General features: G+C 61.6%; 2 protein-coding genes across 13 annotated transcripts in view; one reads left to right on the top strand and one right to left on the bottom strand.

Annotated features, from left to right (window-relative positions):
- Positions 1–245: 245 nt before the first annotated feature.
- On the bottom strand, positions 246–5,195 carry MST1 (macrophage stimulating 1). Of its 3 annotated transcripts, none has more exons than XM_069562341.1 (18): positions 5,083–5,195; positions 4,057–4,204; positions 3,866–3,978; positions 3,671–3,785; positions 3,453–3,589; positions 3,250–3,370; positions 2,986–3,104; positions 2,640–2,864; positions 2,338–2,468; positions 2,149–2,251; positions 1,872–2,008; positions 1,738–1,773; positions 1,526–1,641; positions 1,301–1,378; positions 1,012–1,158; positions 825–931; positions 587–726; positions 246–480 (listed from the first exon to the last, which is right to left on the bottom strand). In XM_069562341.1, the coding sequence occupies exons 1-18, from the start codon at positions 5,174–5,176 to the stop codon at positions 319–321; spliced, it is 2,229 nt and encodes a 742-aa protein (XP_069418442.1). In that variant the 5' UTR covers positions 5,177–5,195; the 3' UTR covers positions 246–318. The 3 variants fall into 3 exon arrangements, with proteins under 3 accessions (XP_069418442.1, XP_069418443.1, XP_069418444.1); XM_069562342.1 differs by having other exon boundaries at positions 1,526–1,646; positions 2,640–2,808; XM_069562343.1 differs by having other exon boundaries at positions 1,526–1,646; positions 2,640–2,808; positions 2,979–3,104; positions 3,254–3,370.
- Positions 3,024–20,390, top strand: part of RNF123 (ring finger protein 123) — a 28,468-nt gene continuing 11,101 nt past the window's right edge. The window contains exons 1-28 of one of the 10 annotated variants that reach the window (XM_069562332.1): positions 3,024–3,362; positions 3,464–3,608; positions 3,773–3,916; positions 7,692–7,809; positions 8,062–8,146; positions 10,731–10,810; positions 10,937–11,031; positions 11,370–11,424; positions 11,537–11,622; positions 11,906–11,992; positions 12,206–12,273; positions 12,456–12,581; positions 12,935–13,049; positions 13,134–13,238; positions 13,646–13,771; positions 13,881–13,973; positions 14,045–14,118; positions 14,791–14,908; positions 15,077–15,170; positions 15,375–15,436; positions 15,624–15,695; positions 15,881–16,001; positions 16,505–16,606; positions 17,814–17,920; positions 18,288–18,486; positions 18,842–18,987; positions 19,278–19,361; positions 20,107–20,214. In XM_069562332.1, the coding sequence (XP_069418433.1) occupies positions 7,728–7,809; positions 8,062–8,146; positions 10,731–10,810; positions 10,937–11,031; positions 11,370–11,424; positions 11,537–11,622; positions 11,906–11,992; positions 12,206–12,273; positions 12,456–12,581; positions 12,935–13,049; positions 13,134–13,238; positions 13,646–13,771; positions 13,881–13,973; positions 14,045–14,118; positions 14,791–14,908; positions 15,077–15,170; positions 15,375–15,436; positions 15,624–15,695; positions 15,881–16,001; positions 16,505–16,606; positions 17,814–17,920; positions 18,288–18,486; positions 18,842–18,987; positions 19,278–19,361; positions 20,107–20,214 (2,490 nt within the window). In that variant the 5' untranslated portion in view covers positions 3,024–3,362; positions 3,464–3,608; positions 3,773–3,916; positions 7,692–7,727. Of the gene's footprint in view, positions 3,609–3,772; positions 3,917–5,230; positions 5,309–5,537; positions 6,492–7,691; positions 7,810–8,061; positions 8,147–10,730; positions 10,811–10,936; positions 11,032–11,369; positions 11,425–11,536; positions 11,623–11,905; positions 11,993–12,205; positions 12,274–12,455; positions 12,582–12,934; positions 13,050–13,133; positions 13,239–13,645; positions 13,772–13,880; positions 13,974–14,044; positions 14,119–14,790; positions 14,909–15,076; positions 15,171–15,374; positions 15,437–15,623; positions 15,696–15,880; positions 16,002–16,504; positions 16,607–17,813; positions 17,929–18,287; positions 18,487–18,841; positions 18,988–19,277; positions 19,362–20,106; positions 20,215–20,390 lie in introns of those variants that run through there. The other 9 variants (XM_069562331.1, XM_069562333.1, XM_069562330.1 and 6 more) reach the window with 9 other exon arrangements.

The following is a 20,390-nucleotide window of genomic DNA, read 5'->3' as shown; positions in this document are numbered from 1 at the left end:
CCACCAGGTGAGCTCCCTCAGCTGCAGCCCCTTGTGTTAGAAACTGCTCTATACCACTTTCTCCTCCTTGCCATTGATTAAGGGGACTAGTGAGGCCCTGCCCTTCCATAGCACCCACAGGTTAAAGCAGTCCTAGGGCAGATCACCCCGCCTAAGATGCACTGGCCTTGAGTCATGCAGGCCCTGATATGGAGTTGCCAATTCATTCCCCAGAAGCAGAGGCTAAGAAGCACCCTGCACAGATGTCAAGAGGAAAGGTGGCTTTATGTCGGACAGAAAGCTTCAGCCTTGCCAAGGCACACAGGATTGAGGCTGGGACTAGCCCAGCCTCATGACCTTGTGAATCCAGTCCACAAACACAGAGACACGCATGAAGATGGCTGGCCAGCGGGGCCGTGCACACACTCGGTTGGGGATTATAATTCCCTGCAGGACCCAGCAGTCATGAGTAAAGCAGGCAAGTGGGCCCCCGTAGTCACCCTGGTAGGTGCAAGAACTGGTGAGGGGGGCCTGGGCCGTGGCAGAGACTAGCCCCCTCGGGGGTGAAGCAGTACATTTTCAGCTGGCCAGGGACCCTGCCACTGACCTCACAGGCTCCCACAGGGGCCAGCAGTCCTGCAGTGCACATCTCACTCTCCCGTACGCGTCCTCGATGCTTGACATTACATTCCTGGTTGGAGATGACATTCAGGAGGGCTATGTTCAGGACTGTGTCGTCCCCTGTACCTACAGCGAAGGGAATGAGAAGGAGAGGGTCTGCAGGCAGGAACCAAGTTGGGGCCTGTTGGTCTGGAGAAGTCCATGCCTCTGTGCTGTTCTCTTACCTTTGGTCTCACCCCAGCCTGCAATCTCACACCTGGTGCCTGGAGGCACCACATACCGCTCAGGGGGCAGGCAGATCAGGGCCACACGCTGGTTCAGGATCACGGGTCTTGAGCGAGAATGAGGGCTTTCAGGGTCTGAGGCCACGAGGCCCAACCCCACCTCACAACCTCTTGACTTCTCACACACCTCTCCAACTTGAGCAGAACAAGCTGGGAACCAGAGGGCCCGCAGACCATCTTGGCCATTGGGATGCGCTGCAGGTCTGGCTCCCCGGGCTGTGGGTCCTGGAACAGGGTGCCCAGCCACACCTCATAGCCCACGAGAGATGTATGGCTGAGAGAGAAGCTCTGCTAGATGAGTTGAGACTCAGGGTCTGCTGCCCACTGCTCACCTGGTGACTTGCCAGGGAAGGTGGCTGAGGGGGAGATGAAGGCGGGGGGTTGGGACTGGGTCCCCAAACCTAAGGGAGGCTCACCAGGAGGAGAAACACTGCCGGGCAGTCAGAACCCACTGCTCCTTCACTAGGGAGCCTCCGCAGAAGTGCTGGCCCTGCCTGCAGGAATGCGGGTTAGGAAATGGTCCTGAGACCTAGGCTGGACCTACCATCTCCAGGTGGGGGCAGTTTCCCACCCTGCTACTGGCACAGGCAGAGCGGATATAGCTTCAGCCCATCTTGGGGAGTCAGGCAGTCATGCCTCACCGGTTGCGCAAGCTGACTGTCCAGGGTGAGTTCCCAGGCTGGCCCCCGACCACACGCAGCTTGGAGCGCAATGGGTCTACTCGCGTCACTCTTTTGCCACATTTATCAAACAGCACCTGGTCTGGGGGACAGAGTGTGCTGGATGAGACCCCCTACTGGATGGACCTGGGGGTGTAAAGGGGCCACAAGGAACGCCTGACCCAAGTCCATACGTGCAGTCTCCAGGATGGACGGCTGTTGGTCATCATCTGAAAGATCCAAATTCAGCATTAAGGGAGCCAGCCTTTGGCAGTGGAGGCTGAGGGCGGGGCCGCGCGGTACAGTTCCCCCGCGACATGGTGCTCACCACAGCGCCGCAGCGCACAGTAGTCGAATGGAGTACCCGGGTCCGTGGTGTAGCACCAGGGCCCGTGACTATCCCCATCTGGATTCCGGCAGAAGTTTTCCTCCAGGGGCGCGTGTGGGGCAGAAGTGTGCTTGAACCTAGGCGGAAGAGGGGAGCAAGATCAAAGGGTAACCCCAAGCACTCGCAGTGGGATGCCTAGGTTTGTCACCCGAGGCGTTGGCCTGGGCGGGGCCTGTGGCCTGGGTCTGGCAGGTGCCAGGTGCGCGGACAAGCTTACTGCGGCTTGTGTGGCGTCTCAGCCGACCAGTTCTGACACCGGATGCCCTTTCGGGTCTTGCTAACAGAGCCGCGGTACAGTTCCCCCGCGCCATGGTAGCAGTCTGCAGTGGGCGGACAAGGGCGACCGTCAGCGGGTTCTCGCCCCAGCCCTCCGGCTCCGTGCCTCCAGCCCCAGCTTCGGCCTTACCCTCGGGCCGCACGTCGTCGGTGCAGCGCCGGATCTGGTAACAGAAGGCCATGCGCATGCCAGGCCGCGATGTGAAGCACCAGGGCGCCTCCGATCCGTCGGGGTTTCGACAGAAGTTCTCCCGAAGGTCCCTGAGCAGGCACGCTGCTCAGCCCAGGTGGGTCCCAGCCCGCCAGCAGGAGCCTCAATCCAGCCTTCAGCTTCTCCCCAGGTCTCGCCTTCCTTCAAGCCCCGCCCGGGACACCCCCCTCAGGTCCCATCCCCAGGAGTACTCAGCTGCCACCGGCTGCCAGCCAACTCACTTGCACGCATACTTTTCCGGCGCAAAGCGATGCTGATGTGGGAGCTGTGCATCCCAACGCTGGCAGGGCACGCCCGCGGCGGTGGTGTTGGCTGTGCCCCGGTAGCCTTCGCCTTTCCCGCGGAAGCAGTTGAGCGTCGTGGCTTCCTGGCTCGGCTGTGCCTCGAACCCTTGGATGGACCGTGGCCGGTCGGGGCCGGAGCCGGAGCTGAGACCCGGTCGCGGGCTGGTGCGGAGCCCCAGGGTCTCTGAACCCCCGCGGGGTCACGCCTAGCCCTGCCTCTCGCCCCCAGGCCACGCCCCCACGTATCCCAGGTGCCCTCCCAGGCCCCGCCCTCACGCTGTACCGCAGCGGGGGAGGTCGCAGAACTCTCTCTCCATCTGCGGGTCTGTGGTGTAGCACCAGGGCCGCTCCGAGCCGTCCGGATTCCGGCAATAGTTGTCGTCCAGATTTTTGTCCAGAAACCTGGGGGCGGTGGCCGGGCGTAAACAATAGCCTGGTTGGTACTCCCGTCTGACCCCATCCACTGGGCCTTCTATCGCCCCGCCCCTGGAGGCCTCGGCCCGCCCCTTGCCCGCCCTCCTCTCGCGCCGAGCCCGCCCCCGCGTACTTGCTCGGCTCGAAGGGGTGTGGGTGCGGGTGCTGCAGGTCCCAGCGTTGACATTCGCGTCCTGACTCGGTGCTGTCCACTGAGCCGCGGTAATCCTCACCATTGCACCAAAGGCAAGCGGCTGGAGACACACGGGGCCGATGGGTTCGTGGACGGGCGTGGGCACGCGCCTCCCGTCCCAGGCTTGACCCGGAGCCGCTTACCCTCCCGGCAGGACTTTATGCCGCAGCTCTGGAAGCGCACGGCAGGGTCGGTTGTATAGCACCAGGGACCTCCCGGGTCCCTGTCCGGGTTGCGGCAGAAGTTTTCCTCCAAGCCGTTCCGGAGTGTGGGTGTGAACCTGCGAGAGCAGCAATACAGTGAGTGCTGAGGGGCAGGCGCCAGGCGGGCAGAGGCAGAGGGAAGCTACTGCCTGTCTCACTTGTGGTCATTGGGAAACCTCTGGCTCCAGTGCTGGCAGGGTAGGCCACCCACGGTGATGGCCACAGTGCCCCGGTACTCGACCCCGGTGTCCACGATGCAGGTGCGAACATAGTCTGGGAGCAAAAGACCCAGAATCAACAAGGCGGGAGACCTCAGCAGCCCTCTCCCCAGCGCACCCTTCGCAGCCACTCACTTTTCTTTTGGAAGAGGTCACAGCGCCCGGAACGCTGCAGTCGTGTATGAGGTGAGTGCTGGGTCCATGGCAGCAACTGGCAACCATGGCTGCTCAAGTTGTAGTGGAAGGCCCTGGGAAGAAGGGGCACAGGGTCACCAGTGCCCAGGTTCCTCTCCCTCCAGTCTTATCGAGGCCCAGTGGGCACTCACCTGCAGTCCAGGAGGGGCCCACAGCGGCCTGCACACTCCTCAGCGTTTGCCACATCTTCTTGCCAAGGCCTGGGCCCCCCTGAATGTAGCAGGTGTTGCAGCTCTGTACCTCGAAGCACCTGGAAGTCATTCAAGGGCGAGCGCTGCCCTGCAGGGTGGGCATGCGAATCAGCACGTGTATATCAGCATGTGCATACTTTATTCATTCAGGAGATCAAAATAAAAGGCCTCTGGAGTGGACCCTGTGATCCCTTCAAGGGTCAGACCCCTGTACTGGATGGGAGGAGCAGGCTCAGACATGACTGTAATCACTAGCGCACCTGTTTAGTGGGCAAGGCACTGGGCTCAGCTGTAAAACATATACTCTGAGCGCAGTGCATGCTGGTGCTGGCCCTATGGAGCTTATGCCATCTCGTTTCTCACGTGAGGATGTGAAGGCTCAGAGCTATCTTATTAACAAGGCAAAGGCCCAACCTAAGCATTCTGACTCCAAGTGTAAGTTCTAACCAGCATAAGGGTAAATGCTGAAAGTGTTGGTCGCTCAGTCCTGTCCAACTCTTTGCGACCCCATGGACTGTAGCCTGCCAGGCTCCTTTGTCCATGGGATTCTCCCAGCAAGAATACTGGAGTGGGTTGCCATTTTCTTCTCCAGGGGATCTTCCCAACCTGGGTCTCCTGCATTGCAGACAGATTCTTTACTGTCTGAGCCACCTAACCAGCATAAGGGTATATGCTAGGTAGGAGGATTAGGTCTGGCTCATAAGGGATAAATGCCTGCATGTGTGTATGTGTCTGTGTGGTCCTAACACTGCCTCAAAGCTACAGCAGACATTTCACCGCAGGCCTGAATATCAGGCAATGTGTTTGTGTTCCTTTGGCTGCCCAGCTCTGTGAAAGAAGCCAAGGTCACTCACTGCTACAGGCTCAGTAGGAAAGTAAGTTCCCGGCTCAGATAGCAGGATGGGCCTGGGGCCGACCCCTTTCTGAAGGCAGATGGGGATCAGGGCTGAGGGGAAGGGCACTTACCAGGGGCCCCTGAGAACCGTATCAGAAGCAGCAGGAGTGGCAGCCACCCCATCCTCCTGGCTGGAGGCTGCACTGTGACCCACCACAGCCCCATCCGGGAAGTTGTGAAACCTGTCCCTACGGGATTGGGTGGCTCTGTCTCCACACCCCCACTCTAGGCTCGCTGGGATCTGACCTGAGACCCAGTGGCAGTAATGGAGGTGGTGCCAGGCCTCAAGCCCCCTAGGTGAGGTACAGGGGTCCTCACTCTGGCATAGTTACCCCCAAGAAGTCCTCCCAATATAGTGGGCAGTGTTGGAAGGGTTCACTGGGGACACTTGAGGTGCCGTGGGGTGGGGGTGTGCGGCCCCCACAGTCTAGGCCCCTCTGAAGGGAAGGGCTGTGTGGATATGCTTGCTGCCAGAGGCCAGAGTTCCAGCCTTAAAGTGGTGATATTAAATTTTCCTGAGTTTCAGCTTTCCCTGTAAAGTGGAGAAAATTCCCTGTTGCTTTGATGACTGATGGGCTCCCATGGGGGCAGGTCTGCCCACGCCCCTGTCAGCAGAGCCCAGGGAAGCTCTCCTCGCCCGGCCAGAGGTGCCATCCCTGGGAAAGGTGAGCGAGGCCACGCGTCTAGCCTGAATGGAAGTGAGGGTGACAGGTGGCAGAGACCCTTGGGAGGAGCAGCCTTTCGGACGCCCTAGCGGACCTTTGGGCTGGATCTCCAAATACGGGCAGGAGTAGAGAGATAGGCGGCCAAGGTCTCTCAGGACACAGCGTTAACGGCACGGCTGGGCCAGGAGCTCCTCCCGCGCCCGCGCAGGTGGGGGACGGAGGCGAAAGAGGCTGGGCAGTGGGGGCGAGGCGGCTCCGGGAACATCCCGGCTTGGAGGCTTCAGAGGGGGGGCGCCACCTAGCCGAGGCCGGGCGCGGGTCGGTGCGCGTGCGCGTGCGCGGCGGCCGCTCGGTTTGGCCACGGACGGGCGCCGTAGCCGAGAGCTGGGCAGATGTTGTGAGCCGGGACTCGGCGGCGAAGGCTAGGGGGTGAGTGAGGGGCGGCCGGGCTCCGAGATGGGCGGGCTTCCCCGTGGCTCCCCTTGCGTCCCCGGCCCGTCCAGTTGTGAGAGTGCTAGCCGCGCGAGGGATCGCAGCCTGTGGTGCCGGACTCCGGGCCGGAGCTGGCCTGGAGGGTCCTTCAGAGCTTGGGGCCGGGACGGAGGCGACTTGGGGGGAGACTAGCGGTGCCCTCGCGTCCTTGGGGGTGGCTTCGATTCCGAGCCCGGAACCCTCGGCGGGGCTGAACGGGACGACGTGGCAGGGAGCCCCCGGACAGAAGTCAAGGCCCGCCTCGCACCTGGGTCCTCAACACCTGACACCGGGAGTGGGCGTCTGGAAGCTTTGCTCATCGGTTCCGCGACAACGTCTAACCTGTCAGGCACCTGCTCTGTGCAGAGGGCCGGGGGTGGGCGGCAGGGCAGGGAGTCGCCTTCCTGAGGGGCAGGCGTGGTGGGGACTGGGAGCGGGCAAGAGGGTGTGGCGGGAGCAGAGGAGCTGTTTGGGGTGAGATAAGAGAGGAGTTCTGTTTCAGGCGTTGCTGGCGGACTAGGCTCTAGACCCGCACCGACTAGTAGAACTTTCTGTGATGATGGCAATGTTCTTTATTTTGGGTGTGTAGTCCAGTAACCATTAACCACACGGGGCCACGGAAATCCTTGAAACGTGGTCACTTTAATTGAGAAATTGATTTTTAAATTTTTTAACTTTTCCCGACCCAGGGATTGAACCCGCATCTCTTAGATCTTCTGCTTTGGGAGGTGGGTTCTTTACCACTAGCACTGCCTGGGAAGCCCTCTGAAACTTGAACTGAAATTTAAAGAGCCTAGTCAGTGCTATGTTGGGTAGCACAGCTCTTGATCAGTGAGGCACCAGCGACTTAGTGCCCCTTTGGAAGCAGCTGTAGCAACACCATGGTGTGTGAGGGACGAAGAGCAGTGGGAACAGTGTGTTCTGTAATGAGGGCAGGGGTGCTGCTGTAAGGGCATAGGATGCTGTGTGTGTGAGTGGGGACAAGAAAACTTGCAGACCTTTGGAATAGAGAAGGGAGGAGGATCCTGGAACTGAGGCAGGGGGTCCTGGCCTTGGATGTCAGTAAGACTTGCAGCTGGAGATGGCACCAAGGCCTTTGGATGGTGGACTAGGTGTAGGGTTCTCTCTTCCACATGTGGACCCAGCGTGGCTGATAGCCGAGAAGGATGCAGGAGCTCTGCTCCTGGGCACCTCCCTTTGGACACCTGGGTCTGATTTCCCACTGGGTTGAAGCATTCGTTAACAGTTCGGTTTAACAAACACATATCTGGCATCTGCTCCCTGTCGAGGCCTGAGTGAGCACTGGGCCAGGGTGGGGTCTGTCCTGCCTTCAGACTCCCACCCACCCTTGTAGGAAGTGGGAAACCCCTGCTTGGAGGGCCCCAGGGTCTGGCAGAGCGGTGAGAGATTTCCTGGGTTGATGCGTGTGTGAGTGCCCGTGTAGTGGCTTCACCTGTTCCTAGGCCTTCCTGACACCCCAGGATTGAGGTCAGTATGGGAGCCCTTGGCTTCCTTCGAATAGACAGGCTCTGCCTCTGCTTAAGCCCTCAGGACTACAGGCTACCCACAAGAGATGAAAGATGGCGTCCAAGGAGGGCGGCATGGCTTTCTCGCGCAAGAGCTACAAACTGACCTCAGATGCTGAGAGATCCAGGGTCACAGGTAAGGGCTAGCAGGGCAGGGAGGAGGCTCCCAGTGTTGAGGGAAGCAGGAAGAAGACACAGAGGCAAGCATGTCCCAGGTCCATTGAACCCCAGGCCCTCCTGCAGCTCCCTGTACCTGTGAGCCGCCTCTTCTCCACCAGCAGCTGTGGAGCAGGGCACCCACCGGGACTGCTCCTCTGGCCTCTGTGCTGGCAGGGGCTGGGAGCCACACTGACCGTGTGTCCCTTCTCCTTTCTAACCTGTGGCCCAGGTATCGTGCATGAGAAGCTGCTGAGCGACTACCTGCACCGTGTCTTTGCCTCTCCTGATCAAGGACCCACGGCAGCCACCAGCAGGTATGGCCAGATGGCTCTCCCCTCCCTCTGCAGGGCCAGACCAGAGGCAGGAGGTTGGGGTGTGGGGAGGGAGGCTGGGCTCTGGGTAGGCTGGCTTGCGTTCCATCCTTGCTCTGCCCCTCCTGACTGTGAGACCTGTGGCCCAGAGAGTACCAGAGTCTTTGCCCTGGCGGTGCTGGTACCTCCCTTCTGAGGGAGTAGCGGAGGTCAGGGGCATGGTGCAGGGTTAGTCCTCAGTGTGGCACTTCACCCCTGCTCTACACGCAGTATCTGGTCTGTGTGCCTCTGCCCTTACCTCCAACGCACCCTGGCCCTCTGTAGCCTCTGCTGGATCCATAATATGCAGACTCCACCAGCCCTTTATTCCTTGTACGTTTAATGTATTTAAGTTGAGTTTATATCCAAGTTATAAGTGCAGTTTAGCAGCAACTTGTAAAAGCAAAAGCATCTGCCATCTTCTTCTAATATAAATGATCACGCGTGATTCCATTTTGTGTGCTTTATCTCATAATGTATGCAGGTTGGATTTTGCCGTATGGGAAATTTGCTTAAAATTTTTGTCACTGTCAGTTTCTTTAAAGTTATTGAGGAATAAGTGGCATGCCGTAAACCGTGTATTTAAAGCGCACCATCTAGTAAGTTGTGACACAGATAACCTGAGAAACCATCACTGCATGGACACACCCCCAGGAGTTTATAGGAGATTTCAATCCTGTTTTTGTCATCAGAGGTTATTCCTGAATGGTTTTCTACACGACAGATTGATACTGGTGGGCATCTTTTAGGGCCAGGAATCTGCCTGAGCACTGCCCTGGTTTAGGGGGGATTTGGTTTTTGTAAACAGTGCTGTGTGAACGCCCAGGGTTGGGATCACGTGCCTGGAGTGTTTGAATCTCAGTCACTCGTAGGACTGCTGGTGAATTTCTTCTTCAAAGGGTTCTGAACATTCTTCCTCCCTGCAGTGAGGCACGGGTGTCCCTATGTCTCAGCCCCCTCGCCAGCCAGCCTTGTTCTGTCTTGCACGGTCTCTGCTCACTGGCCAGGCCCAAAGGGCCCCCTCTTCCATTTTAGCAGCCATGGTGGCCAAAGGGTTTCCACTGGTGGAGGGCTGGGGCCCACCTCTACCCCAGCCCCAGTCCTGGCCTGTCCCCAGGCCACCCGATCCCTCCCTCATGTGACAGCAGAAAGGATCCTGCTACCATTGGCGCCGCTGTTGCCAGGAGTGAGAGCAGGTGGCGGAGCCATTAGTCAGTGGTGGTGGGGACGCAGAATTCTGGGCCAGGACCTGGGCAGGCCAGAAAGGCCAGGCCAGGGCTGAGGGTGGCCAAATGGGAGGTGCTGCAGGCATTCACTGAGGCCGAGTCTCAGACTGCCTGCCCGCAGCTGCTCTTAAAAGCAGGCACAGGACTGGAGCAGCCCTCCCAGCGGGGCCTGTAAGAAGTGCCCTTGAGGAAGTCTGCTTGATCTGTGGGCCCACTGGGGGTGTTAAGAGACAGAGGGGCTCCATCCTTCCATGTTACTGGCAAGGCACCCCATTGCACAGCTGCCTCCTGGCCTTGACCTGGGGCTCCACAGCAGTTGGGAGGAGACTTCGTGAGTCTCTTCTTCTTGCAACTCAAGGTCAGTTGTAGCTCAAGGTGTGGGAACATACGGCCCCTGGGCCTGGGCTGAAGCTACCTAGCAAGAGAGTCGGTGTGCTGGCCCATCTCTGTGCCCTTCCAGGGCCTGACCTCTCAGGCGGTGAGCAGGGTGTGACCTGGGATTCGACATGGAAGAGCAGGTGCCAGCAGTCTGCGGGCTAGATCCGGATGGGCCTCGGGCCTCTGCTCCTAGAGCCCTGCTAGTTACCACCATCTCATTCCTGGCTATTCTTAGCAGCTGAGCTCAGGATTAGCTGGCCAGCATTAGGCAGAGCTCTTTCTCCTCTGGGCATGTGTCCTGGGAGGATGAGGGGGCCACTTAGACACATCCTCCCGGCCCCTCTGACCGGGGCAGGTGGCCTGCCGTGTGCTCTCCTCTCCTCTCCAGGTGGGTCCAGGACACAGCCAGAAGCTAAGAGAGCTGAGCCCTGCATCCTCCTAGGACATGTCTCATTCAACACACAGGCTTCCCTGGATGGGACTACAGACCTGGGGTCAAGGACTGGACTAGCTGGTCTTGGTTACTGAGCATCCTGGGGTTCTGCGCTTCTCCCAGCCCTCCTGGCCCAGGCGTAATCAATAAGCCACCTTCAGGAGTGGGCAGGTCCTGGGCTACCCAGGGAGCATTATTTCTCGGACTCTTCACAGCATCTCTGACATATAGCTATTGTTCCATTTGTACAGATGAGGGGATTAAGGCTGAAGGAGGGCTTTTCCTCCTTCTTTATTTTTTTCAAATCAATCTTGCAATGCCCCAAGTTTAGTGGATAACCCAGTCTTCTGACCCCCAGCACCCCAGAATGTGGGACCGGCACACCCCTTGTTCTGGAGTCTGGGCAGCCACCCTCCTCAGCTCAGGAGAAGGGGACTGGGAGAGGGGTTTGGTGTCATCTGGCTGGTTTCAAGGACTTGGGGGCCCCCTCTCAGCCTCTTGCTCTCCCCAGGAAACCCCTGAACTTCCAGAACTTGCCAGAGCATCTGGACCAGCTGTTACATGTGGACAAGGAGGAGGAGGAGAGCCAGGGTAGGTGACAGCGTAAATCTGGAAGGGGCTTCGGGGGCTGGGTGGGCCTGGGGGGCTCAGTGCCCTCTCTGTGTCTGCCTGAGCCTATGCCCGGCCCAACGCCTCACCCTCTTCTCTGCTTTTCAGAACAGGTTGAAGGGCGGCTTGGCCCGTCCACTGTGGTCCTCGACCACACAGGTGGCTTTGAAGGGCTGCTGCTGGTGGATGATGACCTCTTGGGGGTGAGCAAGGGCAAAGCATGGGGCCCCAGATCCAAGCCCTTCCTGATGTGGCCCATTGAATCCCCAGCCCCCAAACCCTCCAGACAATAGCCCCGAAACACTCTTGGTGTGACCCCAACCCCAAGGTCTTCCCAACACAGCCCCCTCCCATCAAGCTTCCAGCCCAGGATCCCTCCTGACCCGGGCCTGGGCCTTTCCGCCCTGTTCCAGCACGGTTCAGCATTAGCTATGACAGGTGTCGCCACCAAGGCGAGCCGAGTTGGCATGGGACTGTGCTCCCTTGGGGAGGCCCCCTGTGTGCCCGGGAGGAGGCTCACCACCCCCTGCTCCCCACCCAGGTGATTGGACACAGCAACTTTGGGACGATCCGCTCCACCACGTGCGTGTACAAAGGTGAGGCCATGCTCCTCCATGGCCCAGGGAGTTGGCAGGGAGTTCGAGGGTGCAGGCCTCAGACAGGAGGCAGTCTTTGATTCCCTGCCGGGTCTGACACAACTCTTTTCAGGGAAATGGATCTACGAGGTGCTCATCTCCTCCCAGGGGCTCATGCAGATTGGCTGGTGCACAATCAACTGCCGCTTCAATCAGGAGGTACCGGCGGAGAGGGGCCCCTCCCAGGCCTCAGCAGGGCTCAGGCAACCCCCCAGCTCAATGGGGTCCATTCAGGACCCTCACCTGGACTGCCCTCTGGAGGAGGACCGTGTCCCACCCCACCCCACCCCACCCCAGGACACCCCAGCCCCGAAAGCCCTCCTGCCTTCCCTGAGGGGATCAGCCCCCTTCAGTAGAGCCGTGTGGGTCCAAGGCTGGTGCCTGGCGGGCTCTGGTCCTGCCCCTCCCCACTCCCCGGACCTCACGGACGGCTCTACCCTAGGAGGGGGTTGGAGATACACACAACTCCTACGCCTACGACGGCAACCGGGTACGCAAGTGGAACGTGACCACGACGAACTACGGGAAGGTGAGGCCACCTCACCTGCTGCCACCTGCCCTCTGCCCCTCCCGCGGCTTGACGCGGGCAGCAGTGAGGGGGTGGACGGCACCAGAGGCGGCCCGGACTCAGGTCCTCTGTCCTGCAGTCAGTCTCCCCTGGAGCAGTGCAGACGCAGGTGAAGGGGCAGTGTGGGCAGGGCCCTGGGCTTCTGCTCATCTGCGCGGCATCCTCCCCTGGCAGGCGTGGGCGGCGGGGGACATTGTGAGCTGCCTGATCGACCTGGACGAAGGCACTCTGTCCTTCTCCCTGTGAGTCTCCTCTCCGTCCCCAGTGCTGGCCTCGGGGCACCCCAGGCTGCCCTCACGGTCCAGGCTACTGTAAGGGCTTTGGCTCTGACAGCCGGAGGGCGGGCAGCCCTCACAGAGGTTCACGGGTCCCTTTCAGCACCTCCTCCTTAGCCCTGGCTCACAGGCCCTCCTTTCTGCTCCAGGAATGGTGTGTCACTGGGCACCGCCTTTGAGAACTTATCCAGGGGCCTGGGCATGGCTTATTTCCCAGCCATCAGCCTCTCCTTCAAGGAGTCTGTGGCCTTCAACTTCGGCAGCCGTCCGCTGCGATATCCTTTTGTGAAGAAGGCTGTGGGTCGCTTGGGTGCGCTTGAGGAAGCTGGGAGGGGGGCTCCCTGTGGGCTGGAGGCGGCCCTGCTGCCATGAGGAGTGAACGGGGTATGGCTTAGGTCAAGGATGATGCTTACACTAACCATCGTTGCTTCAGTTGAAGAGTGAAGAGAATGACGTGGCAAGAGAAGTTTCAGTCCACAGAGAAAGGGGAGGGAGCGGTGTGGTGCAAACTAGGCAGTCTGACCTCGCAGCCCTGCTCTGGAGCCCAGGCCCCACCCCAGGGGTCTCGGTGGGAGCGGTGGGCTTGCTGAGCCACAGAGCAGCTGTTGCTGGCTTAACTCGGTGGTACCTACCCAGTGGCGGGCTACCGGCCCCTGCAGGACCCGCCGAGCACCAGCCTGGTGCGGGCACAGAGGTTGCTGGGCTGTTTCCGGGCAGTGCTCAGCGTGGAGCTGGACCCTGTGGTGAGCCGGTGTCCGGGTCAGGTGGGCTGGGGGCTTTCTGCGGCCCTCCGCCCCTCACTGTCCTCTCCTCCCCGGCATCCCCAGGAAGGGCGGCTGGTGGAGAAGAAGAGCTCTGAGTGGCAGTTGCAGGGCCAGCCCACCATCCTCCTCACCCTGGCCCACATCTTCCATCACTTTGCATCGCTCCTGGTGAGGGGATGCGAGGGAGGGGATAGGCCCAGGCTGAGGGCTGGGGTGCTGAGGTGTGTGAGGTCCAGCCACATCACCTGGCAGGGCCCCCATTACCAGAGCTCTCAGACCTCAAGGACATCATGGGGCAGCGGGGGGTGGGGAGGAGGAGATGCTTCCAGCTGAGGGTATTGGGCTTTCTAGAAAAGATCCAGGGGTGGTGACATCCCAGGCCAAGGGAACATCCTGTGCAGAGCCCCAGAGGGGCCGTGGGGCAGCGGCCTTTCCTGTGTCTCCGTCAGACCCCGGCAGGGCTCCTCCATGTCTTAGGGGTCCTCCAGGGGGCCCAGGAGCAGAGTTGGGTGCGGTGGGGGCAGCCTGAGTGGGATAGAAGGCCGCCACCTCACCAGCCCCTGGCCCTGGTGCAGTGCGAGGTGTATGTGGTGGAGGCCGTGCTCATGAGCTTCCTGCTGGGTGTCGTGGAGGCGGGCCCCCCCGAGCAGGCGCAGACCGTGGTGCACCACGTCCTGGACCTCCTGTGGCTCTTCATGGAGGTGAGGCCAGGATGGGGGAGGTGCGGGGAAGTGTTGGAGAAGGCCGCGTGGACGGCTGGCCTGAGGTTGTCCTCAGCGGCTCGCCGTGCAGCCTGACCCCCTTTTCCAGGACTACGAGGTGCAGGACTGCCTCAAGCAGCTGATGATGTCCCTGTTGCGGCTCTACCGCTTCTCGCCCATCGTCCCTGACCTGAGCCTGCAGGTGGGAGCTCCCGCCCCAGCCCTGAGCCCCCTGGGCCTCTCGCGCCCCCTCTGAGCACCCTCTCCCCACAGATCCACTACCTGCGGCTCACCATCGCCATCCTCAGTCACGAGAAGTCCCGCAAGTTTCTCCTTAGCAACGTCCTGTATCCTCCCCTTGCTGCCAGGCAGGCTAGCCCTGCGGTGCCCGCTGGGGTCAGCAGAGGCCCTGGGAGGGCGGTGTGCCTTCAGCCAGGGCTCCCCACAGAGGCTCAGGAGGGCCAGAGCCACCTTGTTTCAGGACTCAGCCTTCCAGCACTTTCTCTCCAGAGCAGGGAGGGTAGCGCTACGCAGAGGTGGGTGAGGTGCCACCCGCGCCTGCGCTCTTCAGCCAAAGCATCGCACTTTTATCTGTGGTCCATGGCAGGTGTTCATGTGAGATCTTACGGAGTCAGCTCTTGTTTCCAGAAAAACATGGAGAACCGCAGGAGTAGGAAAGAGAGCGTGGTTTCGGGCCCCTGGCTGGGAAGCCTGTGTCGGTAGCTGTCCTGTCTCTCTGGGGTCCTCAGCCTCTAGGAGGCAGGAGCAGATGGAGAGGCCACAGCCCTCCGCCCAGCTGTCCCAGCATCTTCTGCTCCTGTGACAAGCTGTGATCGGGTGCTTGCAGGGAATTGGGCGGGGAATTGATAACCACAGCCCTTTCTCAGGGCAGACAGGCACATAGCAGCCACGGGCCCCTGGGAGGGAGGTGGTCAGGCTCTGGGAGGGCTTCCTGGGGGGACTCGCGAGGGTGTCCGGGGCCCTGGAGGTGAGCGGAGCTCTGCCTTGACGACCACCAGCTTCGATGTGCTGCGGTCCATCGTCTTCTTTTACATCAAGAGCCCGCTGCGTGTGGAGGAGGCTGGCCTCCAGGAGCTTATCCCGACCACGTGGTGGCCCCACCGCTCCCCCAGGGAGGTGAGCGTGCCTGAGGTGGGTGGGCGTGGTCTCAGTGAGGGCTGACCCAGGCTGTCTGGACCACCTGCGCTTGGCACACGGGGCCGCTTCCTAGTCTGAGGGCTGGAGCAGGGCTCTCCTGGGTCCTGGGTGAGTCTTGCTGTCTCAGATCCCCCTGCCCCTGCCCAGGGCAAAGAGGAGGTGAGGGAAGAGACCTCTGAGGAGAGGCTCCGGCGGCGTGCCTACGAACGGGGCTGCCAGAGGCTCAAGAAGCGCATTGAAGGTTGGCCCCCAGCCTCGGGCACTGGGTGGGGATGGAGGATTTGTGTGCAGGTGTACTTGGGGCGCTTGGTGGAAAGCATGCTTAGGTGGGACACAGGGATCCCTGGTGGTGGAGCCCTGATCCAAAGCTGCTCCCCCCGTCCGTCTCTGGGAGCCTGGGGCCTGGCCCGGCCTGAGGGTGTCCTGCTCCCCACCCCACCCCCAGTGGTGGAAGAACTACAGGTCCAGATCCTGAAGCTGCTGCTGAACAATAAAGATGACAATGGGGTGAGTGACTCCCAAGCCTGCCTGCGTCCCTGGTGGGGAGGGTGCCAGACGGGACCCAGAGACCCAAAGGGCAGGGCTGGCACGGGCCCTGTGGCAGGGTGCAGGGCGCAGGCTGGGATGCTCTGCTGGGTCCAGCGTGGGCCAGCGTCCTCAGCTCCTCACAGCCTCAGCTTTCCTTTCCCCAAAGGGTGAAGCTTCCAGGTACATCTTCCTGACCAAGTTCCGAAAGTTTCTGCAGGAGAATGCCAGCGGCCGGGGGGTAGGTGTCCCCACCACGGCCCCCCGGCTGTGTCGCAGGGTTTGCACCTGGCTTCGGGCACTGTCTGCTCGTCTCCTGCTGCCCTGCCCTCCCCACTGAGTCCCAGGTCCCAGGGCAGGGCCTTGGATGAGGAGCAGGCTGGCCTCTGGGCCGCACAGACGCGTGTCTCACACCCGTGTCTACAGAACACGCCCATGCTCTGCCCCCCCGAGTACATGGTCTGCTTCCTGCACCGCTTAATCTCAGCCCTGCGCTTCTACTGGGACGAGTACAAGGCTTCAAACCCACGCACCTCCTTCAGTGAGGGTGAGTGTGGCCTGGGCCCCACGTGGCAGGCACTGGGCAGAGCTGGGCACCAGGCAGCCCCTGGGCATTGGCTGAGGCCAGGGCTGGGGGTGCTGTCCCAGGCCTCCTGCCTGATGGAGCCCTGCTCCCTGGGGCATAGTGTTTGCTCTGATGGTCCCCAGCTTTCTGTCCTCCACAGGCCCCTTTCCTTGGTCCTTGCCCACCCATCCTTTCATTGGGGATGCCTTGGGTGGGCTCTGAGGTGCTGGGGGCTCTGCGTTTGTGTGGAACAGTCCTAAGGCTCAGTGGGAGCAGCCTAGATTGGGGGATCTCCCACAGGGCTGGGTCAGGGCCCTCTGATTTTCCCCTGGGTGATGCACAACCATGCCCCCTTCATCCCAAGCTGTGCCGTTCCTGGAACTGGCCTGAAACGGCAGAGGCAGGAGTGGTAGGGGAAGGCTAGTCAGGTCGGTGGCCTAGGCCAGGGGTCCTGCTGGGCTCTGACTGCTGGTGTGACCTCGCAGAGGCCTACGTCCCACCCCAGATCTTCTATAACGGCAAGGTGGACTACTTCGACCTGCAGCGCCTCGGAGGCCTCCTCTCACACCTTCGGAAGACACTCAAAGGTGCGCTTGGGCCCGTGGGTGGTGAGCAGGGCAGCTCCTGAGCCAGCCCGCCCTTGACTGCTGAGCTGCGCTGTGTCCACCAGAGGGCGCCCGAGCTTCCCACCTGCTCAGCGGGGAAGATGCTGCTTTCCCTCCTCTGCCTCGGGCTGTCGTCTAGCTATTCCTGCCCCTGCACCCACCCCAGAGGAGGTCTGGGAGCCCTGTCGTGAAGTCCAGGGCTGATGGATCGGGGGAACCTCGGGGTCTTGGTGAGGGGTGGCATGGGGCGAAGTGGCGCACGTTCGCTGCTTGAGCTGCTTTCGAGGATGAGCACAGGCGGCTCCGGTGCAGAGCGCTGAGGGCACGGTGCCAGCGGTGGCAGAGGTGCCAGCGGTGGCCCAGCACGGCCTGGAGAGCTGTGCTGGAGGGGAAAATGAGAGGCGGGAAGCGGTGGGAGACGAGGCCCGGGAGGCTGCAGCGGAGTCTGAGGGCCTGTGGGCTACAGAGTCACTGGAGGCTCCTTCGGGGACAGGGGTAGCTTCGGAAGGTCCTGAAGCAGAGGAGCAAGGTTGGGGTTGGGAGTCTGCATCGTAAGAAGCTCCCTCTGGACTCTGGGATGTGGAGGGTGGAGTGCAAGGGCCCAGAAAGGAGACAAGGGAGCAAAGTCGTCCAGGCAGCAGAGGAGATGTGAGGGCGTTGGGGGGGAGAGGAGGGGTCAAGGATGACCCCAGGCTTCCTGCCAGAGGCTGTGGGGTTGAGGCCCCCTCAGGAACAGGAGCTGCAGGAGAGGGTAGTGCGGTGTGTTTGAGGGCCCAGCGATGCAGCCGGGACGAAGGCCTGGTCTGGAGGCGGAGCTGTTATGTCTGGCTGTCAGAATAGAGGTGGAGACAGGTCTGCAGTGAGGCCGGGACAGCTCTGGATCAGCTTCAGTTTACGGAGAAGGACAAGGAGGAAAGTCAGAGGAGTAGGGGGGCCCTGGACAGAGTGAGGTCATGGAGATAAAGACAGAGGGAGTGACGGGAGAGCCTTCTGCCTCATGCAGCAGGACTTGCCCCACGAGACCCAGGGCCTTGGGGTGCAGAGTGAAGGCTGGGTTGGAGCAGGTGGACGGCAGGGTGCAGGCACCGTGGTCAATGTGATTCTAGCACCCTCTCGCTGCCCTGAGCAGCTCCACCTGTGACCCCTCTCCCCTCCACTAGCCTGAGAGCCTTCCTTTCCTTCCTCCTAGATGACCTTGCCTCCAAGGCCAACATCCTCATTGACCCGCTGGAGCTCCAGGCGACCACCATGGATGACCTGGATGAGGATGAGGAGCCAGCCCCGGCTGCGGCCCAGGTGCCGCGGTAGGGGCAGGCGGGGGCTTTGTGTTGGGCTGTCCCTTTAGCATCAGGGCTGGAATGTCACACAGGCCATCTCCCCATCCGTGCCAGCAAGGAGCTTGTCACCCGGCAGGGTCCCGTGCTTTAGGGGAGGCATGGAGGGCCGGTGTGTGGGAGGGCTGCCAGTTGCTGAGGTGATACGAGACCCCGGGCCTTGAGAGGCACAGTGAATGCTGGGCGGGAGCAGTTGGAGGACGAGGTGCAGCCGTGCGGTAAACAGGGCCCCGTGGGGCCTATCCCCCAGCCCACGAGTCAAGGGAGCCCCGAGCGGGCCCAGGCCCTGGGATCGTTGAGTGGAGTCTGGCCTCCTCTCTCCACCGCAGCGCCCCATGCAGGCCTTGGCCGTGGGGGGCGCGCTGCCCCTGCCTCGGCCTGGCTGGCTCAGTTCTCCAACCCTGGGCCGAGCCAACCGCTTCCTCAGCACCGCAGCTGTGAGCCTGATGACCCCACGGCGGCCCCTGAGCGCCTCGGAGAAAGTGAAGGTCCGCACACTGAGTGCAGAGCAGAGGACCCGCGAGGACAGTAGGTGCCAGGCAGGGCCGGGTGGGGCCCCCCTGACCGAACCTTCTGTCCTGTGAGACTCTCGCACGCAAAGCCAAGTACACCTGTTCCCTCCTGGTCCTGTGGCCTGGCAGCATCTCAAGGGTATGGGAAGTGCATTCTGAGGGTGGGAGATCGATGCTACAGAAATAGGTCCTGGAGGCAGGACCTTCCCCACCCCTACCCGGCTCCCACATTCTCCCTGCAGGTCCCTCCTGGGGCCTGAGCCCGGGCCGCGGGTGAGGGCTCCCTTCTCCTGCTGCGAGGCCCCTCCTGGCTCCATAGGCTTAGACAAGAACTGGAATGGCCCTGACCCTGTCCTTCCCCTGTTCCCTAGTCGAGGGTAGCCAGTGGAATGAGGGCCTGCTGGTGGGGCGGCCCCCTGAGGAACCTGAGCAGCCCCTCACCGAGAATTCCCTGCTGGAAGTCCTAGATGGCGCCGTCATGATGTATAACCTCAGTGTGCACCAGCAGCTGGGCAAGGTCTCGCATGCGTGTGTCACGTGTTGTGTTTCTGCGTGCGTCTGTGTGTGCCATGAGCCCACTTTCTGCAGGGGTGCCTGGGCACAGCTGTGCATGTGAGCATACGTCACAGCAAGACTAGTGTTTCTGCCAGTGCCCTTTGGGCCTGACCCAGTTGATTTCTGTGGGAGGGGGCTGTCCTCCTAAGGTGACGCATTTGGTGGGGCTGGGGTCCGGGCTGTGTGGAGAACCCTGTGCGAGGTGCCCAAGGGTCCCCCTGGACGTGTGGTGTCTGCTGTCCGGTGCTCTAGATGGTGGGAGTGTCCGACGATGTCAACGAGTATGCAATGGCCCTGCGGGACACAGAGGACAAGCTCCGCCGGTGCCCCAAGCGGGTAAGGTGGGTGGGCGGGTGGAACTTGGGGAGAGTGGGCTGTGGCAGAGGGTGGCTCGCTCGCTGGGGGTCCCCAGGGAAGCCCACGAGGGAAACCTGCTCCCTGCCCCTGAGGGCTGCCCAGCAGCTCCCCTGTCCCCACCCCCCGCCCAGGCTGGCCCACGGCAGTGAGAGTGGGGCCGGCAGCAGGCCCAGGTCCGGCCTGAGCCCTGTTAGTGAGCTGTGGCCTGTGCCAAGGTGCCCGCAGCCGGCCACTAAGTGCTGACGCACACCCGCTCTCCTCATCAATTATGGATTCGCCCCGAGTGCTTGCTCGGCCATGTGCAGAGTCAGCAGCAAGCAGGGCCTGCCACCCCGCCTCCCCTGGAGTCCCTGTGCCGTAGCTCTCCAAGCTGGGGACCAGAGCCATTCCCTGTCCAGGCAGCCCCCGGCCCGCACCTGCCTGCCCACAGAGCCCAGGCCTGTTCAGGGCAAAAGCAGCTGCCAGAGCTGAAGTTCTAGCCTGGCATTCCTGGGGGGTCCCCACCACAGGCTCAGCTCAGCCCCACGTCCATGCTCTAAGGGGCCCCGAGGCCCTGGCTTGCCCAGGCCCACCAGCAGGTCAGACTGAGGAGGGTTTTGAAGAGTGGAGCCTGGTCCACCCTGCCCTGTGCCTGCCCCGGGCACAGTGGGCCCTGCCAAGCTGTGTGGGTCTAGGTACGGGGCCCTGTGCTGACTGCCCTCTGCTCCTCCTCCTCTGGTGGCAGAGGAAGGACATCCTGGCGGAGCTGAGCAAGAGCCAGAAGGTCTTCTCAGAAAAGCTGGACCACCTCAGCCGCCGCCTGGCCTGGGTCCACGCCGCCGTTTACTCCCAGGTGAGCAGGGTGGCCTCGGCCGGCGGCTGCTCCCTCCACCAGCTCACGGACTGGCCACTGACTGGGCCCGGGGGCGCCGCCCCTTGGTGCCCCCTGCCCTCCCGGGCCTCGGGCACACACCTGACCCTCCCAGCTCCTCAGGCTCCCTCCCACCCTGTGTCATAACCTGATCTTTT

This window comes from Ovis canadensis, chromosome 19 (assembly GCF_042477335.2).
Source record: "Ovis canadensis isolate MfBH-ARS-UI-01 breed Bighorn chromosome 19, ARS-UI_OviCan_v2, whole genome shotgun sequence".
NCBI classification, from domain to species: domain Eukaryota; kingdom Metazoa; phylum Chordata; class Mammalia; order Artiodactyla; family Bovidae; genus Ovis; species Ovis canadensis.
This window is presented reverse-complemented; position numbering and strand designations above follow the sequence as displayed.